This window comes from Acinonyx jubatus, chromosome A1, assembly GCF_027475565.1.
Source record: "Acinonyx jubatus isolate Ajub_Pintada_27869175 chromosome A1, VMU_Ajub_asm_v1.0, whole genome shotgun sequence".
Lineage (NCBI taxonomy): Eukaryota > Metazoa > Chordata > Mammalia > Carnivora > Felidae > Acinonyx > Acinonyx jubatus.
In genome coordinates, this window is record NC_069380.1 from 7,162,084 (window position 1) to 7,180,875 (window position 18,792).

General features: G+C 44.3%; 3 protein-coding genes across 8 annotated transcripts in view; 2 read left to right on the forward strand and 1 right to left on the reverse strand.

Annotated features, from left to right (window-relative positions):
* The window catches only part of LNX2 (ligand of numb-protein X 2), an 80,006-nt gene extending 64,090 nt beyond the window's left edge, over positions 1–15,916 (reverse strand). For 2 of the 6 annotated variants that reach the window (XM_027064605.2, XM_027064603.2), the window contains exon 1: positions 14,504–14,644. The gene's annotated coding sequence lies outside the window, so the exon portion shown is untranslated. Of the gene's footprint in view, positions 1–8,095; positions 10,625–14,155; positions 14,306–14,503; positions 14,645–14,981; positions 15,129–15,775 lie in introns of those variants that run through there. The other 4 variants (XM_027064604.2, XM_053211292.1, XM_015083745.3 and 1 more) reach the window with 4 other exon arrangements.
* A 121-nt stretch (positions 15,917–16,037) lies between these two features.
* The window catches only part of LOC113600873 (protein POLR1D-like), a 47,592-nt gene continuing 44,837 nt past the window's right edge, over positions 16,038–18,792 (forward strand). The window contains exon 1 of the mRNA XM_027064607.2: positions 16,038–16,171. Within this exon, the coding sequence (XP_026920408.2) occupies positions 16,146–16,171 (26 nt within the window). The 5' untranslated portion in view covers positions 16,038–16,145. The remainder of the gene's footprint in view (positions 16,172–18,792) is intronic.
* POLR1D (RNA polymerase I and III subunit D) lies at positions 16,039–17,713 on the forward strand. Its single transcript, XM_027064606.2, has 2 exons — positions 16,039–16,171; positions 17,134–17,713. Exons 1-2 carry the CDS (start codon positions 16,146–16,148, stop codon positions 17,507–17,509), a joined length of 402 nt encoding a protein of 133 aa, XP_026920407.1. The 5' UTR covers positions 16,039–16,145; the 3' UTR covers positions 17,510–17,713.

Sequence of the window (18,792 nt, forward strand, 5' to 3'; positions counted from 1 at the left end):
AAAACTGTAAGAAAATGATGAAAAAAACTGAACACACAAATAAATGAAAAAATATTCAATGCTGGTGGATTAGTAGAATGTTGCCAAAATTGACACAGGGCTCAATCTCACAACCCTGGGATCATGAACCTGAGCCAAAATCAAGAGCCAGAGACATTCAACCAACTGAGCCACTCAGTTGCCCCTGTAATATCATATTCTAATTGAACTCAAGGAAAAGACCATCTTTCCCCTTCCCCTTTGTAGAATAAAATGGATGTACTCAACACTTCTCAAAATGAAAGGTATTTTAAGAGTGCCCACTACAAACATTAATATAGTAATGGTACAATGTGCAGAATTGATAACACTGTAAAATGCACCGAGACATTTCTGACTGGCAAGCAGACTTGTTAAACAATTATTAATTCAGCATAATTTATACTACAATACAGTAAAATCTTGGATTGCAATAACTTGTTTGGTAAGTGTTCCACAAGACGAGCGAACTTTTTTTTTAAATTTTTTTTTAATGTTTGTTTATTTTTGAGAGAGAGAGGGACACAGAGTGTGAGTGGGGAAGGGGCAGAAAGAGAGAGAGACACAGAATCCGAAGCAGGCTCCAGGCTCCAAGCTGTCAGCACAGAGCTCAATGAAGGGCTCAAACCCACAAACCGCGAGATCAAGACCTGAGCCGAAGTCAGACACTTACCCGACTGAGCCACCCAGGCGCCCCGACGAGCAAACATTTCTAATCAATTTTAACTTGATAAACGAGCGACATCTTGCAATACGAGTAGTACATGACGCCCAATGTCACGTGATCACAACTGCACCAATGGTTCTTCTCTTTCTTGCTGCGGGATTGTGGGGGATCACCTCCCGTGCTTGGAGGCTCGGTCTCAGGCCGTGGTGCTTGGCAGAAATCAGTGATTTTTCAGAACATCGGAAGGTACCCACAACTGGCACTAGAGTATTTTTGTCACTTCAAAGCACCTGTGGACGGCCCTCTGCTTTTCCAGACAAGAAAAAGCTTAGGGATGCTTTGCTTCACTCTAGGTCAGGCTGCCTGCAGATGTAGACCCTTTCCTCTGTGCCTTATTGCCAGTTACATTAAATACAGTACATAACAAGAGCTTATGAATACTGTACTGTACTCAACATCCACGCGAGCATACACAACGGCCCCATGCAGAAAAAGATTCCAGTGAGCCAACAGATAGCAGTGATTCCAGTAGTGATAGTCAAAGTCGTCCTACCCAAAACCCTCCTCTCTCTTGTCTCCCTCATACCAGCCATGAAGGTTTTCAAAGGTAAGTGCAGGTTAATTTATTTTTCTTTATATTTTGTATTCTTTATTATTTTATATCATATCAGTATTGTAATCATTTTTACATGAATATATATGGGTTGTGGAATTAATCATCTAAGTTTCCACGATTTCTTATGGGGAAATTCGCTTTGATATACAAGTGCTTTGGATTACAAGCAGGTTTCTGGAACAAATTATGCTCACAAACCAAGGTTTTACTGTATTCCCTAATAACCAAGCTTTTCAGCAAAAATTTAAAGTGAACTAAATAGATATTTTTTCCATGGTTGCATATCTATATTTGTTAGGTCAAAGGAACTTAGTAAATGTTCCATTTTCCCTTAAGTTATCATCAAGATGACTAAATGTTTATTATGTTCAGCTATCCCTTTAAAAAAGAGTAAACAACAGGGTCATGATTTATAGTTTTAAAAAAGGCCAAATTGGGCACCTGGGTGGCTCAGTTGATTAAGCACCTAGGTCTTGATCTCAAGATCATGAGTTCAAGCCCTGGTTTGGGCTCCATGCAAAACAAAATAAAAAAGGCCAAATAACCCCTTATATATATATCCATCCATCCATCCATCCATCCATCCATCCAACTGAGAAAAATCCCTGCATGGTAATAACTGTTCTTCAAGAGATAAAGACTTTTTTAAGGTAATACAATTCAGGTGAGATCACCAAACACATTAAAAACAGAATTTCAAAAAGCAGAGCAGATTAAAACAAATTTTGAGCTAATTTAAATCAAGGTACAGAGCAGTATGTGTCTAAAAATATCTGTCCATATAGATACATGCATGAGTTTATATGCACAAAATATGTCTAGAGGGATATACAAAAAAGTAACAGTAGTCAACTCTGAAGGAATTAAGTGGCTAGGGCACAGGAGTAGGAGTGAGGCTTGTTTTTCATGAAGTACCTATTTGTTCAGACTGACTTTTTTTTAAGGTTATTTATTTATTTATTTCTAAGGAATCTCAACAACCAATGTAGAGCTCGAACTCCCAACCCCCAGATCAAGACTCACATGCTCTTTCCACTGAGCCAGCCAGGTGCTCCCATGCAGACTGACTTTTATGTGTGTGGTTGTATACAAAGGCAGAAGCATGTACAGAAGGAAATAAAGTAGAAGCAGAACGTAGCCCAGCTTGGTTCTTACATACATGATGAAATTAAAAGGCAAAGTAAGCAAACACAACATCGTCAACAAAAATGATGATTTTTATGGGGCACTAAAAATGAAGTATTGTGCCCAAGATGCTTTTTCTTCACTGCCTCATCTCCGTGTTTCAAAAATAAAGTAAAACCCAAACCTAAATATTAAGTATTGTATTTATCTGCAAAGGGAGTTCATACCATAAAAATGGGAGACACGCAGTTACCACATAATAAAAATAGGAAGAATTTTATTGCAAGACACATAGACATATAATTATTCTGTTCAAACTCATTGAAACGTCCAGTGTTGTAATACATGTCTAAGAATCAATTCAACATCCAACTGTAACAATACCCACAAAGATAGACACATTTGTGTTTTCTTGTATTTACTTCCACTATTGCTGCTTAAGGGAAATCTAACGTGGCCTTCTTTGTTTCTAAAAATGCACCGCAACGTCAACTGATGAGTCATGAGTCACATTCCAAATTCTTATGTACCAGAGAAAGCAGGGCACAAAAGTCTTACACATCAATTGTAAAGATACTTGGTCACTATGTTATAAATCAAAAGTTCTTTATAAGGTAACCCAGATGATGGTTTTCTGAAGAGACAGGAGAAGCTTTATGATAAAACTGCAAATTCCTTCCGCAAGGACTGATAAAAATCATTTGCCCTTGTTCCCTCCTAATAACTGGTCGGGTTTGTTTTTGTGAATTCAGAACATACAAAGAGTAAGCGCTGGGAGATACTGACAGGTACAAACCCCACAAACGCTCAGCTTCGTGAAGACCCACGTGATCTGAGAAACGGTTTTCCAGATGCCTTGCTTCTGACCTCTAAATTCCTTCCTACTTTTGCTATTTGGCAATTTCACTGGGTGCAAATGTCCAGGGAAGGAAAAGGCCAAGGGCAAGAAGCAGGGATGCTACCGTTTGGTCTGTTTCTCTTTGCGAGTATTCGTGAAGTTTTCCTGATGGAGAAGACAAACTGATGGCGGGGAGGAGATGTGACAACCAGCTGCGGATCTTAGTCACCTGCGTACCAGGCCACTAAGAGCAGGCCACACCATCTTGTTTTCTCCTTGGCGTTTGTCATGATTCTTTTCCTTAAGCTGTTTACCTGTTTATTGTTTCTCTCTCCTCCTGCCCCCACAGCACGTAAACTCCTTAAGAACAGGGACCCCACTCGTCTTGTTCACTGCTATAGGGTCACCATCCGGAACACTGCCCGGCACCCAATAGGCATTCGATAAATATCCAGGGAGGGCAGGGGAAATACACAATCGTTACTTAACTATCTCAGGACCGGCACAATCACAAAAACGCTGAAACTATTTTTTCACTCGAGACTATCCTTCGCCTATAATGAATGAATAATAGTAATAATTACTATTGCCTTGCCACAAAACTCTCTATACTTAAGTTTTACTATTTAGATATCATAGTTGTATCAAAATATGGCAACAGTAATAAAGCTATAATCTGACCAGTCTTAACTTCTCAGAGCAAGAACTTTTACAATTCACTTTCATATCCCAAATATCTAGAATGGTACACAAGTAACAGAATAGATATTCAAATATTTGAATAAAGGATTTTAAAAGAATTGTAACTGGTGGCATTACTAGCCATTTTCTATTTTCTTTGCATAGTGTAGGAATTCCTAAATTTTCCATAGTTGGCATTTCTGTAATTATAAAAAAAAAAATACAGTGTTAGAAGAAAAAAGGAAACCACATGTACCCTTATGCCCCCATGTCCTAATGTATGCAACAAGGCAAATCAAATAGATGTCCTGTTTGCTTCCTAGGAGTTATCAGATTTTAAAATGTTCTTTAAAACAGACATATCACCATTTTAAACATGAATTAGAATTTTTTTAATTAAAGAAATTTTTTAACATTTACTCATTTTAAAGAGAGAGAGAGAGAGAGACAGAGCATGAATGTGGGAGGACAGAGAGAGAGGGAGACACAGAATCCGAAGCAGGCTCCAGGCTCTGAGCTGTCAGCACAGAGCCCGATGCGGGGCTCGAACCCACAAACCGTGAGATCATGACCTGAGCCAAAGTGGGGCGCTCAACCGACTGAGCCACCCAGGCACCCCAGAATTTTTTAAATTTTTAAAGTTTTAATTTTTTTTTTGAAGCTCATTTATTTATTTTGAGAGAGAGAGAGAGAGAAAGAGAAAGAGAGAGAGAGAGAGAGAGTGAGAATCCCAAGCAGGTTCCACACTGCCAGCACAGAGCCTGATGTGGGGCTCAAACTCACAAACCATGAAGTTGGACGCTTAACCTACTGAGCCACCCAGGCTCCCCTAGAAATCTTATTTTTAAAAACAATAAGCTTTATCTTCCAGAAAGATATCCTTTCATAAACCCTAGTGTACTTTAAGAGCAGTTTCTTTTTTATTAACAGAACAATTTTCTTTTCAAAAGGTTCAAGTAACCAGAAGAGTAATTTTTTATGGAGACACAAAGAGTGGTGTACTATGAATAAACATTTTAAGAACTACTTAATAATCTACTTTGCTTTCTCTAGCACCAAGTTTGATTTATTGCCCCTGGCAAACCCAAACTATAAATAAAGAAAATTCAGTCACATGGTCACCCTTAGAAAGACTAAAATCAGACTGAACAACTTCAGAGCACATCAACTCTTTACAATAAAAAAAAAGTTACCACAACATACTTTAGTTGAAAGTTAACTTTGATGTTTAATAGATTTTATCATCCTTCTGTATCGTGCAAAATAGAGTCACTGAATTTTTTTTAGTCCTTTCTGAAAAAAGCTACCAGAGGATTAAAAAAACATCCAGACTCACAGCATAAATCCTGAAAACTTTCTTAATGTTATATACCTCTCAAAGGTGGAAAACATTATTCAAATGTGTTGACAAATGTACTCAATATCTGGAAAAACAAAAGGTCAGGGACCTAGAAAAATTCTTTTTAATTTTTAACTCTGAAATTAGTCTATTGAAGTCTCAGTGTATCTCATCTATAATGAAAGCACAAAGCCTAAAATTAGAAAAATTAATGAGGGTAATAAATATTTCATATGAGATCTAATTGTTATGGATACTTTGGAAATCTTATTAAACGGCTCTGACAGAATGGCCTGACGAGGCAGGCGCAGCACCTACTGACCACAAGCATTGCACATTTGTAATAAAGAGACAGAGGATGCAATCACCTGCATTCTGATACTTGGTTTCTTCCCAGTCATTTTACTTTTTACTACAGCTAGTCCTAGACTACTGATCGTTTCCATATTGGTATCTCAATATGACACTACCATTTGAGAACCGTCTCCTGGCCTAATTACTCACATCAATCCCCCCCCCCCCCTTAAAACTATTCCATATATTTCAGACCTTTTCCTCTTGTTTCCATACGCAAAGTCTCAGAAGTATGTTCAAAATAGTTTGTTTGGACCCTTATCTTATACCATATCCAAAAATTGATTCAGGTGGATTAAAGGCCTAAAATTATAAAGCCCCTCGAAGAAAACAGGAGGAAAGCTTCAGGACAGTGGATTCGGCACGGATTTCTTGAATACAACACCAAAATTATAGGCAACAAAAGCAAAAACGGACAAATGGGACACAGAATCACATTTGTCACATCAAAGGACACAATAATGAAGTGAAAAAGCAACCTAAAACAGGGGAAATATCTGCAAATAGCGTAGCTGATAAGTGGCTAACACCCAGAATTATAAACAACTACTACAAATCAACAAAAATCAAACAGTCCAATGAAAAAATGGGCCAAGGACTTGAACAGACATTTCTCCAAAGATGAGCTACAAATGGCCAACAACATAATGAGCAGATGCTCAACGTCACTAATTATCGCTAATTACCAGAGAAATGCAAATCAAAACCACAATGAGTTGTCACTTCATGCCTGGTAGGATGGCTATAATCAAAAAAACAAAACAAAACAAAACAGAATAACAAGTGTTGGTGAGGCTGTGGAGAAACTGGAACCCTTACACACTATGGGGGAGACGGTAAAATGGCACAGCCTCTATGGAAAACAGTATAGGAGTTCTAAAGAAATTAAAAATAGAATGACCTTATGATCCAGCCATCCCGCTTCTGGTATTTAAAGAATCAGATTCCTAAAGAATTGAGGGCAGGGTGTCAAAAAGATATTTGCACACCCATGTTCAATGCAGCGCTATTCACGACAGCCAAGAGATAGAAGCCAGCCAAATATCCATGAACAGAGGAAGGCACAATGTTATTAATACTGTACCATCTTAAAAAGAAGGAAATTCTGTCACATGCTGTAACACAGACGAACCTTCAGATCCTTACACTAAGTGAAATAAACCAGTCGCAGAAAGACAAATACTGTAGGATTCCACCTCTATGCGGTATCTAAAGAATCCAAATCCACAGAAACCAGGGGGGTCAGGGAAGGAGGAAACAGGGGCTGTTGTCTAGTGGGTATAGTTTTAGTTTTGCAAGATGGAAAAGTTCTAGACCTCTGTTGGTACAACAGTACAACAAAACAGCTCTGTTTTAAAGTTGGTATAACACTGCTGTAGTACTGTGCACTTGAAAATGGTTAAGGGGGCAAATCTTATGTTCCGTTATTTTTTGCCGCAAGAAAAACTGAAGCAGTATAAAACACTCTTGTTAAATTATTATTTTGATAAGATTCCTTTTACTCTAGCCCCTGAAAATTTAGGGTCTGCATTGAGATATGCTACTTACAAGGGTAAAATATGACCAGATTCCAAATACTTAATAGGAAAAGAAGTCAAATATCTTACTTTTATGTTGACCACATGTTAATACATTTTTTAAAATATTGTTTTAAATATAACATCAAACAACAAAAAATATTTCGTTATTCTTTTTTTTAAATGTTTATTTATTTTTGAGAGACAGAGAGAGACGGTGTGAACGGGGGAGGGGGAGGGGCAGAGAGAGAGAGACACACAGAATCTGAAGAGGCTCCAGGCTCCGAGCCAAGCCGTCAGCACAGAGCCCGACGCGGGGCTTGAATTCACAAGCCGTGAGATCACGACCTGAGCCGAAGCCGGATGCTTAACCAACTGAGCCACCCGGGTGCCCCAAAATATTTTGTTATTCTGCAAGAAGAATAACTCGAGGGGGATGTCAGTGGAGCTCTGTTTTAAAGGTTTCAGACTAGAGCGTATTTAAGCTGATATGGAAAAGCCGGCAGGGGGAAAGGGATTAAACACAGAAGGGACTTAACCAAAGACAGCCTCTCCTGAGGACTTTGAAGGATGGGATCGAGAACACGTGTGGAAAAGCTAGCCTCCCACAGATCTGAGACTTCCGTACATCAGCTGGGAAGGGGAAGGACAGAAACCTGAGAGATCAAACCAGATCGTTTATGAGGTGGCCACACTACTTGCAGACTGTAGAAGTGGGGCTTGGACAAAAAGGTTGGTCAATGATGAAGGTCTGGAACAACCCATGAGGGATGAAGAACAGAGTCCTTACTTAGGGCCAACAAGGCCTACGTGATCCGGCCTTGCCTCCCTCCCTGGCCTCATCCCAGGCCTCTCTCTCCTAGCTCTCTCATCCATCTTCTCGTCCTCCTTCAAAGGGCTGTCTGTCCACCTCTGACTGCTTCTTTTGAGGAGGGTTTACCTGTGTAACACCTACTCAGCTAGGTATCTGTTCAGAGACGAATTCCTCGGGGACTGTTTCTGGAACATCGAGCTCCCCAGAGCCTGGTTCCCCTCATTTTATCCCCAGACGACACCTTACAGCAGAGCTACCCGACAGAAACAGGGTGTGAGCCACACGGGTCATTTTAAATGTTCTTGTAGCCACATTAAAAAAAAAAGAAAGAAAAAAAGAACAAGTGAATGAATTATTTTTAATATTCTAGTTAACCCAATATACCCAGAATATTATCACCTTATCTCAACATGTAAGCAATATAAAAACTAGAGAGATTTCACCTTAAGCGGAGGCTAAATCTTCAGAATCTGGTGCGTGCTTCACACAGCAAATCTCCATTTAGACTGGCCACACGTGCTAGTGACCACAGTATTGGACAACATAGCCCTACACTCCTCCTCCAAAGCGCTTAGCGTACTTTGTTACCGCAGCGAGTGCCATCACTTGATGAATGTGCATCTCCTCTGGAAGGTAAGCGACGACGAGGGAACATTCTTAGCTCAGTGTCAGAGAACTCAGTCGGTGCCAAATAAACACAACTGACTGGGGGGAGTGGGGGGGAGGGGTTGTCCGAGAGCCGGTCACCTGCATGGAGAGCCTGGCCTTTCATTGGTGTTACCAGAGCAACTCAGGGAGAGAAGGCAGAGTTAATGGAACTGGGACATGATCTGGCAGGCACAGCACACAAACAAGTTCAAGAGAGGCAAAGGCGGCATTGGAAGCATATTCCAGGTACTTAACAAGGGACTCCGAACTGGACAGAGAAGACCTCCAGGCCAACAGATGTTAATACAACGGGGTACGGGAGGTGGGGCGGAACGAAGAGGCTGGCAAGCGGTCTCTGCGAAGAGGAAGGACACTTTAGTATACAGTGTGGGTGTGACAAAGCTGGAAGGAGAGGAGAGAAGCTGTGGTCAGAGAACAGGATATATACACTTAAGATTTCTAACGTGGCAAGTTTGGAATAATGTTAAAATACAGAAGTGAAGGTCACTGGCGCGGAGCGAAGGTACTAGAAGTCAAAGGTATCAGACACCCTGCTTGGGATGATTAATAACTTGACTGAATGTCTTTTAAGATTTTAAGTTGTACAAGGGCAGACATGATCTTCTGTGGCCCATACAGCCCAGTGCTGATCACATCAAGTATGCTTATCTGAATACAGACGAAAGTCAAAGTTCAAACGTTAAAATCATGTGAAAGAAAAGTGGCAACGGTCACACAGCAAAGATAAATGTGAAGGACTCCAATTTATTTGCTCAATAATTATGCAGTTTGACTGAACAGTGTTAAGAACTCTGATGATCCACTAACTTTTTAGATTGGTAGCCAAACTCCCAATTTGGCGGTACAAGAGGGGGGCGGAAAGGATATAAATTATTTCCCAGACTTACTTTTGTCTATAAAACAAAGTAATAGCCAACTGAGCCTTTAGAAGCTTTATTGTAGCCACTTTATTGTAGTGACTTTATTTTACGTGAGATATAGGTCCTCATAACTTGGATATACACATTTTTTACAATGGTTCCTATTATACACTTGCCCTATTAGGACAATTTGTTATTTTAAAAGAACTCTAAGAGGAAAAATTAAAACCTCATTTGTCTTACATATGGAAGTTGGTATGCTTTTTAAGTGGACACGTGATTGTTTATTGTATTTTACATATATTAAACAAATATATATACTACATATATACTTGTATATATATTGCATATCATTTTTACTTGCCTAGTGCCTATCTTCAGCATTTTTTTTTCTATTTCTTGTTTCTCCTACCCCAATTTTGAAAAAAAAATTTTTTTCCCATACATAACTTCTCCACTGAGGGATTCTGTTTGTCAGAAATAATAGTCCTAAATCTTGAGGCTGGAAAGATAAAGGTGTAAGCTATGCTTAAACCCTCTCTACCCACAAGACTCTTATCTTTTCAGCTTTTCTAATTAAGACTTCCGGAGTTCTGCTAACAACCAAGAGAGGACAAAGTTATGACACAGCTATTTCGGCTCAACTCTGAACCAAGCAATAACCCTGCAAAAGTCTGTCCCTCCCTCCCACACTTCACAACTAATCAAAGTAAAATGTGAAAAAGGAAGGACTCATGTCAATAATTACAGCAGTAGGTACTAAAATCGCTGAATCAGAAGGGCCATACATTCTGTTAAGAGTTGCCCCATCTTCCCGTGGGTACATGAACCGCTTCAAGCTTCCTTGCTGGCTCAACTCCCTCTTTTGTTTTCCTTCTGACCAATGATTGTTCCAAAGGTTCAGAGAAATCTGTGAGCCAAGGCATTTCAAAGCCAACGGATCCATTTCATTCATTCATGAATACATTACTGTTTATGATTCTGAGTGCTTAGGAACTGCTCAATAAGCAAAACAGACAGGATCCTTGCTCATCTGAAGCATACTTTCTAAAGAACAGAACCTACAACGCCTGCCTCTTTAAAAGCATACTAACTCGGTGACAATTATTGTGATGTATATCATGAGCACTTGCTTTTTAAAATTTTTTTTTTCAACGTTTATTTATTTTTGGGACAGAGAGAGAGCATGAACGGGGGAGGGGCAGAGAGAGAGGGAGACACAGAATCGGAAACAGGCTCCAGGCTCTGAGCCATCAGCCCAGAGCCTGACGCGGGGCTCGAACTCACGGACCGCGAGATCGTGACCTGGTTGAAGTCGGACGCTGAACCGACTGCACCACCCAGGCGCCCCAGCACTTGCTTTTTAAAAAATTTCCCTCAATAAATTTTTGTTAGACTAATACACAAAACAGTCATTTCTTTGAATTCCAACCAGTGAAAAAACTTACATAATCACAGATTTTTCTGCTGTTTTGCACTTTCTGAGGAAAAGAGGCATAGGAGAGGAAAACTAAAAGGGATTTTCTTTGTCAATTTCCCAGGCCCTGTAACAGGGTCATTTTAGGCCTAGCAAAATCTTCTACAACAATAATTCAACATTCAATATATACACATGTGTACATATACATGCATATGTAAAATACATGTGTGTGTATATATGTATATTTTGCAAGTCAAATTATACACGCACACACACACACATTTTTTTTCAATCAACACTGCTTCCTGAGTGGAACCTATGAAACGAGTCCTTTGATTCTTCTAGAAACCTTGTTGGATTTTGATATAGGAAGGTGGGCCTTGAATGAACTTTAGCCCCATAAACAAAGAAAAGTTAAAAGACACTGCATAATTAAAAAGATTTTAATTTGGGGGGGGGGGCGATTAGAAAAGAAAGAGGAGGGAGAGAAGGACACAGAGCCAACCAGAGTATAAGAGCCCGGAGTTCCCCTGTGACTGTGGCCAAAATGCATTTAAAGAATAGAGATGCCTGGGGCACCTGGGTGGCTCAGTGGGTTAAGCGTCTGACTTGACCTCTGGTCAAGATCTCGAGTTTAGTGAGTTTGAACCCCGTACTGGGCTCCGTGCTGACAGTTCAGAGCCTGGAGCCTGCTTCGGATTGTGTCTGCCTCTCCCCAATTCGCTTGCTAGCTCTCTCTCTCTCTCTCTCTCACATACACACAAACTGAATAAACATTAAAATAATTAAAAAAAAAAAAAGGACAGAGATGCCTAATACACAGTATCCACACTCCTGGCACCGCCGTGTTATAAATGCCTCCCTTTTCCCCAAATCTTCCAAAAAGCTAACCACGCCCACAAAGGATTTGTGTCAACTCTTTTTCCTTTCCATTCTTTCCTAGCTCCTGTCCAGCACATCTATCCAACATCTTCATCACAGACATCTCAACCGTTCATTAGCACCTCACTGGACTGGCCGAAAACTAGCTACCTTCTCTTCCCCATTTCTCCCAGCAGTTGCTTTTAACTGCTCCTTCTCAGATCTCCCAACATTCCACAAGCTCATTCGTGTCGTCATCGCTAAAGGAACAACTAATATTTATTGAGTGCTTGTAACATGCTAGGTAGTCTGCCAAGGGCATTATGTGCGTAATTTCATTGGATCCTCAAACCCTACTAGACAGGTACTGTGATCATTTCCTCAATGTTAGGAAACCAAAGCTCAGGATGGGAATTCTACAGGGTAAGCAATGGACTTCAACTCCTGCGCCGACTCCACGGCCAGCTTGACCAGTACACTCTAATGACTCAAGTCAAAAGACCTAGGAATCCTCTCTTATTAATCACATCTAGTCACTTACCTAATCCAACCAAATAAACCTCCTCAACACCATGATAGCTCTTCCTCCGCTCCACTGCCTTCAGAGTAACAGCTAGCTAGCATCTACCAAATCCTCACTACGTGCCAAGCACTATTCTAAGTAATATACATGGTTTGTTCCCCTTTTATCCCCCAAACCCTATGAAATGAAAAACCTAAAAAAGAAAGGGGTTACGGAGTGAGTGACAGAACCAGATTCAAACCCAGGCAATGCGAACTGAGAAGCCCTGAGCCCTTAACCCCTAGAGTGTAATGCTTCCCTCTTTGTCTCCCATCTGGACCCCCACCATCCTCCAGACTGCTGCAGAGATCTTTCTGGAATACAAATGTTATCGACACGTTCTCCTACTTAAAATTAGCAGCTTTGTATCACTGAGGGGATCAAGTCCAACTTTCTTAATTTGGCATATAGAACCCTTTATGTCTCTGTTCAAGTCAGTTCAACAAGTGCTTGAGTGCCTACTGTAATCAAGGCAAAGTGCTGAGTCGTCTGAAAGGAATAATATACCAACCCCTGACTACTACCCCAGCCCCAAACGTTGCGTTCCTCAGCCAGAGACTCCCTGTGGATCTCATAAAGCAACACCCTACATGTTAGTCTCTTTGCCTGGAATGTACCAGGCAAAATTCCTCAGCAACGTGAAGCAGAAGTGCCTAGATGAGGCCTTCCCTAGCAAACCTCAGTCAGAAATGCTCCCTCTTGTAAGTCCCCACAGCACTGTGTTCAAAATATAGTGGAACGGGTATGGATCAACTTCCAAATAAGACCGTGATCACCTTCAGGGAAAGGACTGACCCCTGCCATCAATGTCTAGCAGGCCGTAGGCACTCTATCATGTGCTGAACGAATAAAGAATGAAAATGTTCCAACTTGATGAGAAGAGAGGAACAAGACACCGAACTAGGAACCTTAATACACAAGGGGGCCAAATTAAAAGTAGTGTTATTGTACTTCAGTTCTGATTTGGCCTACATTTTACCCCTCTGGGAAAACCCACATATGGGACTTCAAGCTAAAGAGGCAGAACTTTTGTTTTCCAAGGCTCAACAAAGCTTTGACTGGCCAAAACACATACTAGATCAAAGTCCATTTTCTAAAGGACTGTGAAGGTGGGAAGCAAATCTGTCAAAAGAAAATAAATTGATCTACGGAGATCCAACTTCATCAGCGCTGCGTCACAGTAGGTGCAAGAAAAAAAAAAAATCAAAACCTGTCCTGGGACGAAGGCCAATTGACAAATAAGTCCTACCGCTTGCGAGAACGTGAAATTCTTAAAGTGAAGGCAGTCCCCATAAACCGGAGTTCACAACTGTCTTCTCCTGGCACTGCTTTACGCTCAACTTCTGGTTTCCGTGATTTAAAGAGAAACATCTATACAGTTAAGCCCATGCCTGAGTGTACTTACTGTAGCCCCTGGCAGATACGAACGTCTTGATTCCTAATGTTAATTGCAAACTGAAACATCACAAGAAACATTGCGTTCGTCAAAAGTCCTTCGTCTGAAACATATGGCATAAAGCTTTGAAAGCGAGTGATGTCTTTCCTGAACGGTGCTTTGTGTGCAACTGCTTCCAAATCGAGATCCACATTTTGAAACTACCCCCTCGGAGACGTGTGATCTCCCACCCGCTCCAGCCTCAAGGGAAAGGTGAGAATTCGTAGGCAACAGGCTGGGACGGTGGGTATCTCTCCCTATTCCTTTCCCGGAGAACAAGATCCAACGCAAGGCAGTTAGTGCCACTCTCATTTACAGCGCGCGCGCGCACACGCGCGCGCACACACACACACAGAGGAAATAAGAAACTCATGCCCACCTCTCCCCTCCTGAAAACAGCAAACGACGCGAGGATCAGCAACACTGCGGCCGGAACCACCAAACGCCAACAGCCGGGGGCCTCCCGCCTCTCCCAGGCGCCTGGCCGGCGGCGGGCGCCCGGCGCAGGACAACCCGTCCCTTCCTCCCCGGACGAGCGCGGCCAGCCCCACAGCGGGTCCGGGTCCACGTCTCCCCCAGCCCGGGCGAGCCAGGAGCCGAGCCGCGGAGGTCGGCCGCCTCGCCCGGCGCGGCGCTGCCCCGCACCCCGCCGCCGCCCGCACCTGAGGCGGCTGCCCGGGACCCGCGACAGGGCGCGGGGCCAGGCGGGCAGGGCAAAGTTACTCACTGGGAAAGCGCGGCCGCCCGGGGCGCGCGCCGGCTCCTGACGCCGCAGCCCAGCGCCAGCTCCGCTCTCCGCGGCCCGCCGAAGGAGCCGGGAGCCAGTCGGCCTCCGCTACGCGGGGAACCGCCGCCGCCACGGCCACCACCGCGGATTTCCTGGCAAGAAGCAAACTCTGGCCAAGACTTCACTTCTCAACCGCCCCTGCTGCCTTCCCGGGGGCGAGCGCCGGGGCCGAGCGGCCCAACCCGACACGCGCCTGGGCCAATGGGCGGCAGCGTAGGGCGGGGAGGAGGCGGGCCAGAGAGAAACTCCGCTTATCCCAGAGCTCGGGGGGCGGGGCAGGCCGGGGCCGTCACTCCCGGGTTAGAGTGAGCCCACTCCGCCCTCGCCGCTGGCCCTCCCCCCACCCGGTCTCGGCTGTCCCCGCCGCTCGCCTGATTCCCCCGCTGAAGACACGCTCAAGAAGTGCCTCTGCGCTCACCGCGGACCGCCGCGAGGAGAGTGGAACAGCGGGGGGGAGGCAGTGAGCATCTAGGGGAATCGGGTTGGGGGCAGGAGAACAGGTGGCGCAGGAAAGCAGAAATATAGGTGTGTCGGGGGTGAGAGGACTCTGGGGTAAGGTGGTAGGGACAGGGGGGCTGACCGGGCCGAGAAAGGAGAGGGGAGTAGGAGATCGAAGAAGGGAGAAGGGTTTTTGGCGAAGAACACCCGCGGAGAAGAGAGAGAGGAGAGGTACAAAGGAAAAAGGAGGGCGGGGAGCGAGTCTGGGTGGTGAAAGGTTGCCGAGGCGGAGGCAGGAGAGCACCTGGGAACAAAGGTAAGAGGGAGGTTCTGCAGGTGAAAGAGGTTTATGAAGCTAAAAGGGTAAAAGGAAAAGGAAGTGCAAACCAAAGGAGGGCGTACGTATTCCAAGTGTAGGAAAGATCCTAAGAGAGAAAGGGCGGGGCAGGGGGGAGAAGAGCAGTTTTCCTTCCAAACTCTCCTCTACGAACGCTTGTCCTTTGACCCATTTGAGGTGTGCAGCCGCAAGGTCCCGGATGACGCAAACTCAGACTTAAACCCATCCTGTTCTGTTGTAAAATTCATCAAGGTGTATCGATCAACTATAGTTTAAACCTGTCATCCCACGAACACCACCCCCCTACCCCCTCCTGGCTTGGGGTCCCGCCAGGGAGTAACACGGGTGGAGCAGCAAATCTTAAAGGCCCGATTCCGCCCTAAGAAGGAAGGTGATTTGGGGGCCGACAGGTAAGGCCCCGCCCCCTTCGCCATCACCTGGGGTAAGGTGCCGAGGGCTGAACCCAAGCGCCCACGGGCGGTTCTCGGCCTCGAGAGGGGACAGGAGCCCGACCCCACCTCTCCCCGCTGGCTCAGCGGACAGACTAAGCTCCGGGAACTCCAGGTGAGCAACTCGGACTTCGCCACCGCCCTCCTCGCGCCGGGGGCGGGGCCTCTGGGCGGAGCGTACACGCCCCGCCCAGCGGCTGGGCAGTGCCGCGCCGCTGCGGCTCCTCCTCCCTCCTTCCGTCTTAGGCTCCTTCCGTCGGTCGTTCCTTCCTTCCTGCTCCGCCTGCACGTTTCGCGATATGGGTTAGAGCCTCCGATCCAGCAGCACCACCTGAGGATCCCGGAAGCCGCCCCCGCAATGGAAGAAGACCAGGAGTTGGAGAGGTAACGGCCGTGGAGGCGGGTGGGCAAGTCGGGGGGGGGGAGGCGGGCGGGAGGAGCGGGCCGCGCCCTGCGCCCCGAGCGGGTGGCGGAGGGGCCGGCGGTCGGCCGGGGCCTCCGCCTCCACGGCCCGGCCAGACAGCGAGCGCCTGGCTAGGAGGACAGGGGAGGGGAGAGAAGTGGGCGCCTGAGCGGGGAGAGGGGGCCCCGACTGGGAAGAGAGGGGAAGGCACATGGATGTTTTGGAGTAGAAACGCTCAGTACCACTAGATGTCCTGGAGGGAGCACAAGTTGTGAGGCCGGACTTAAGTCCCCACATTGCCCCACCCCCAGTTAAAACAGCGAGAGTAAATAAAGCTAACGTTAGATCGCGCACCAGGCCACTGTTCTCCGAGTGCTGCTATTGGTGCGTTCAGTCAGGCCTAAGCCCCTGTAACTGCGGTCCACATTACTCTGTGCGCTCAGTTCTCTTCCTCCCTCCTGCTTGATTTACATATCCCGGAATTTCCATTCTAGTTAATCTCCTGAAAATGGAAACCATAGTGGGGCCTGCACGATGGTAATCTACAGTCTGTTTTTAAAAAGATCTATGTTTTTCTACGCCTTTAAACATTTCTACGCCTTTTCATTCCCTAGCAGAGCCCACCCTGTTGTAATCTTATCCCTTTCTTATGACTGTGTCAAAAGAAGATTTTAACAAACATTTGTGTGTTAAGGGGACTCCCCTGTGGCCATGTGGACGGTCCGATGGGGTGGGGAAAAAACCGGAGGCAATAATTACATACTTACTGATAGACTATGTGGAGGCAGGAAAATAAGGGGCTAATCCTAACAGTTCTGTGTAATTGGAGTACATTAGAGTATAATGTGTTGCCAGTGTGATACAGTAAATGCAAAAAAAAAAAAAAGCTAGTTGCAAAACCATATTCGGTATGATCTCATTTTTATAAAAAATATGTGTGTAGAAAAATATCTGGATTGAAGACCTCAATGGCTGAAGGCGAGAGGAAGACAGCCCTGGAAATGGTCCAGGCAGCTGGAACAGATAGACACTGTGTGACATTTGTATTGCACGAGGAGGACCATACCCTAGGAAATTCTCTTCGTTACATGATCATGAAGAACCCGGAAGTGGAATTTTGTGGTTACACTACAACCCATCCTTCAGAGAGCAAAATTAATTTACGCATTCAGACTCGAGGTACTCTTCCAGCTGTGGAGCCATTTCAGAGAGGCTTGAATGAGCTCATGAATGTCTGCCAGCATGTGCTTGACAAGTTTGAGGCCAGCATAAAGGAATATAAGGATCAAAAAGCAAGCAGAAAGGAGTCCACATTCTAGTCCCTTACGCACTATACAGGGAGGACTGTCCTCTAGGATATTGTCTTCGTGATCTGGCAAAAAACCCAGAAATAGAAGTTTGTGATCACGACCTGATGTGTTCTTCAGCAAGGCGTGCTTCTAGCTCTTACCCATTACAGCTGTTGGAATCCCCGCAAGAACCTTTGTATTCATCTAATAAATTCCCTCTTTCATTTAAACTAATTTGAGTGGTTTCTGTTGCTTCGTCTGGAAGATTGGCTCTTTCAGGGTTGTTTGTTTTTCTTTTAATTGAGTCAGCAGTGAAAGTAAGCTATGAGAAAATTACAGGCCTTGAAAGGACTTTGATCAAGGGAATTCAAAAGAATATGCAGTATGCATTCATGGCTGTGATTGGGGGAGAAGGAGAGGTGCGATGGAGCCTGACCCCAGCTAGACTGTGATTGGCTTCAAAAAAAAAAAGGTGGAAATGGGAGGAGGGTTTAGCTTCTTGTTGGATACTTTTTAGTAACTCATGAGAGAATTGCATTCTTTGCTATGACTTAGGTCGGGCAAGGGGCAAGGGTGGGGAATAATTTGAAAGAATTGTGAGAATTATGGTTTCACAGGAAGGTTAGGTAGGATCTAGCACCATCTTTGTGGCAGCATTTATAGGATAGATACCAGTTTACTGCTTTAATTTCAGGACACTAATAAAATATTTTGTCGGAAATGATCTAAGTAGGTCAAGAGAGTTTCTATTATAAAAGGAGGAAACTGGAGTAACCAGATAACATTTTCAGTCCTTAGGTGGGTATCTAGGTATAGCCCAGGGTTACATTAAGGATGGGGAGAAGGAAATTCCATGTTGGGAAAATGATTTTTTTTTTTTAACTTAAAATATTAGCGAACCGCTTCTAAGCTGTCCTGTTAATCTCATCAACCTCGTCTCTTACCTGTCCTACCCCACCTTGACTCTTCACTCACCCTAAATCTCTGTCAGCCTTTGAACCTGAGCACCCCACCCCCAGCACTCTTTGCTTTGGGGCCTTTGTTTTTGCTGTTCCGTCTTCCTGGAACACTTTTACCCTGCCGTACTCTAGGAGAGAACTTAACATGTCCGACTCCATATCCTAGTTTGGGTGGTTGTGTGTGCTTTCATTATACTCTTGGGTTTCCCAGTCTCGGATTTACTAGGCTGTTGTTAGCACTTGCGCTGTCTGCCCACCGTACTGGCTTGCAGCACAATGCCTGATAGACAACTAGACATTTCTAATTTCTAATCTTGGTAAGGAAGTCAGGGAAGCTCCTCCAGAGATTACAGG

Bases quoted from the DNA above. Each gene is read 5' to 3' on its own strand.
- POLR1D (XM_027064606.2), top strand. From the start codon at position 16,146: ATGGAAGAAGACCAGGAGTTGGAGAG. The intron at 16,172-17,133 runs GTAACGGCCGTG...ATATGTGTGTAG, and splicing joins GAAGACCAGGAGTTGGAGAG to AAAAATATCTGGATTGAAGA.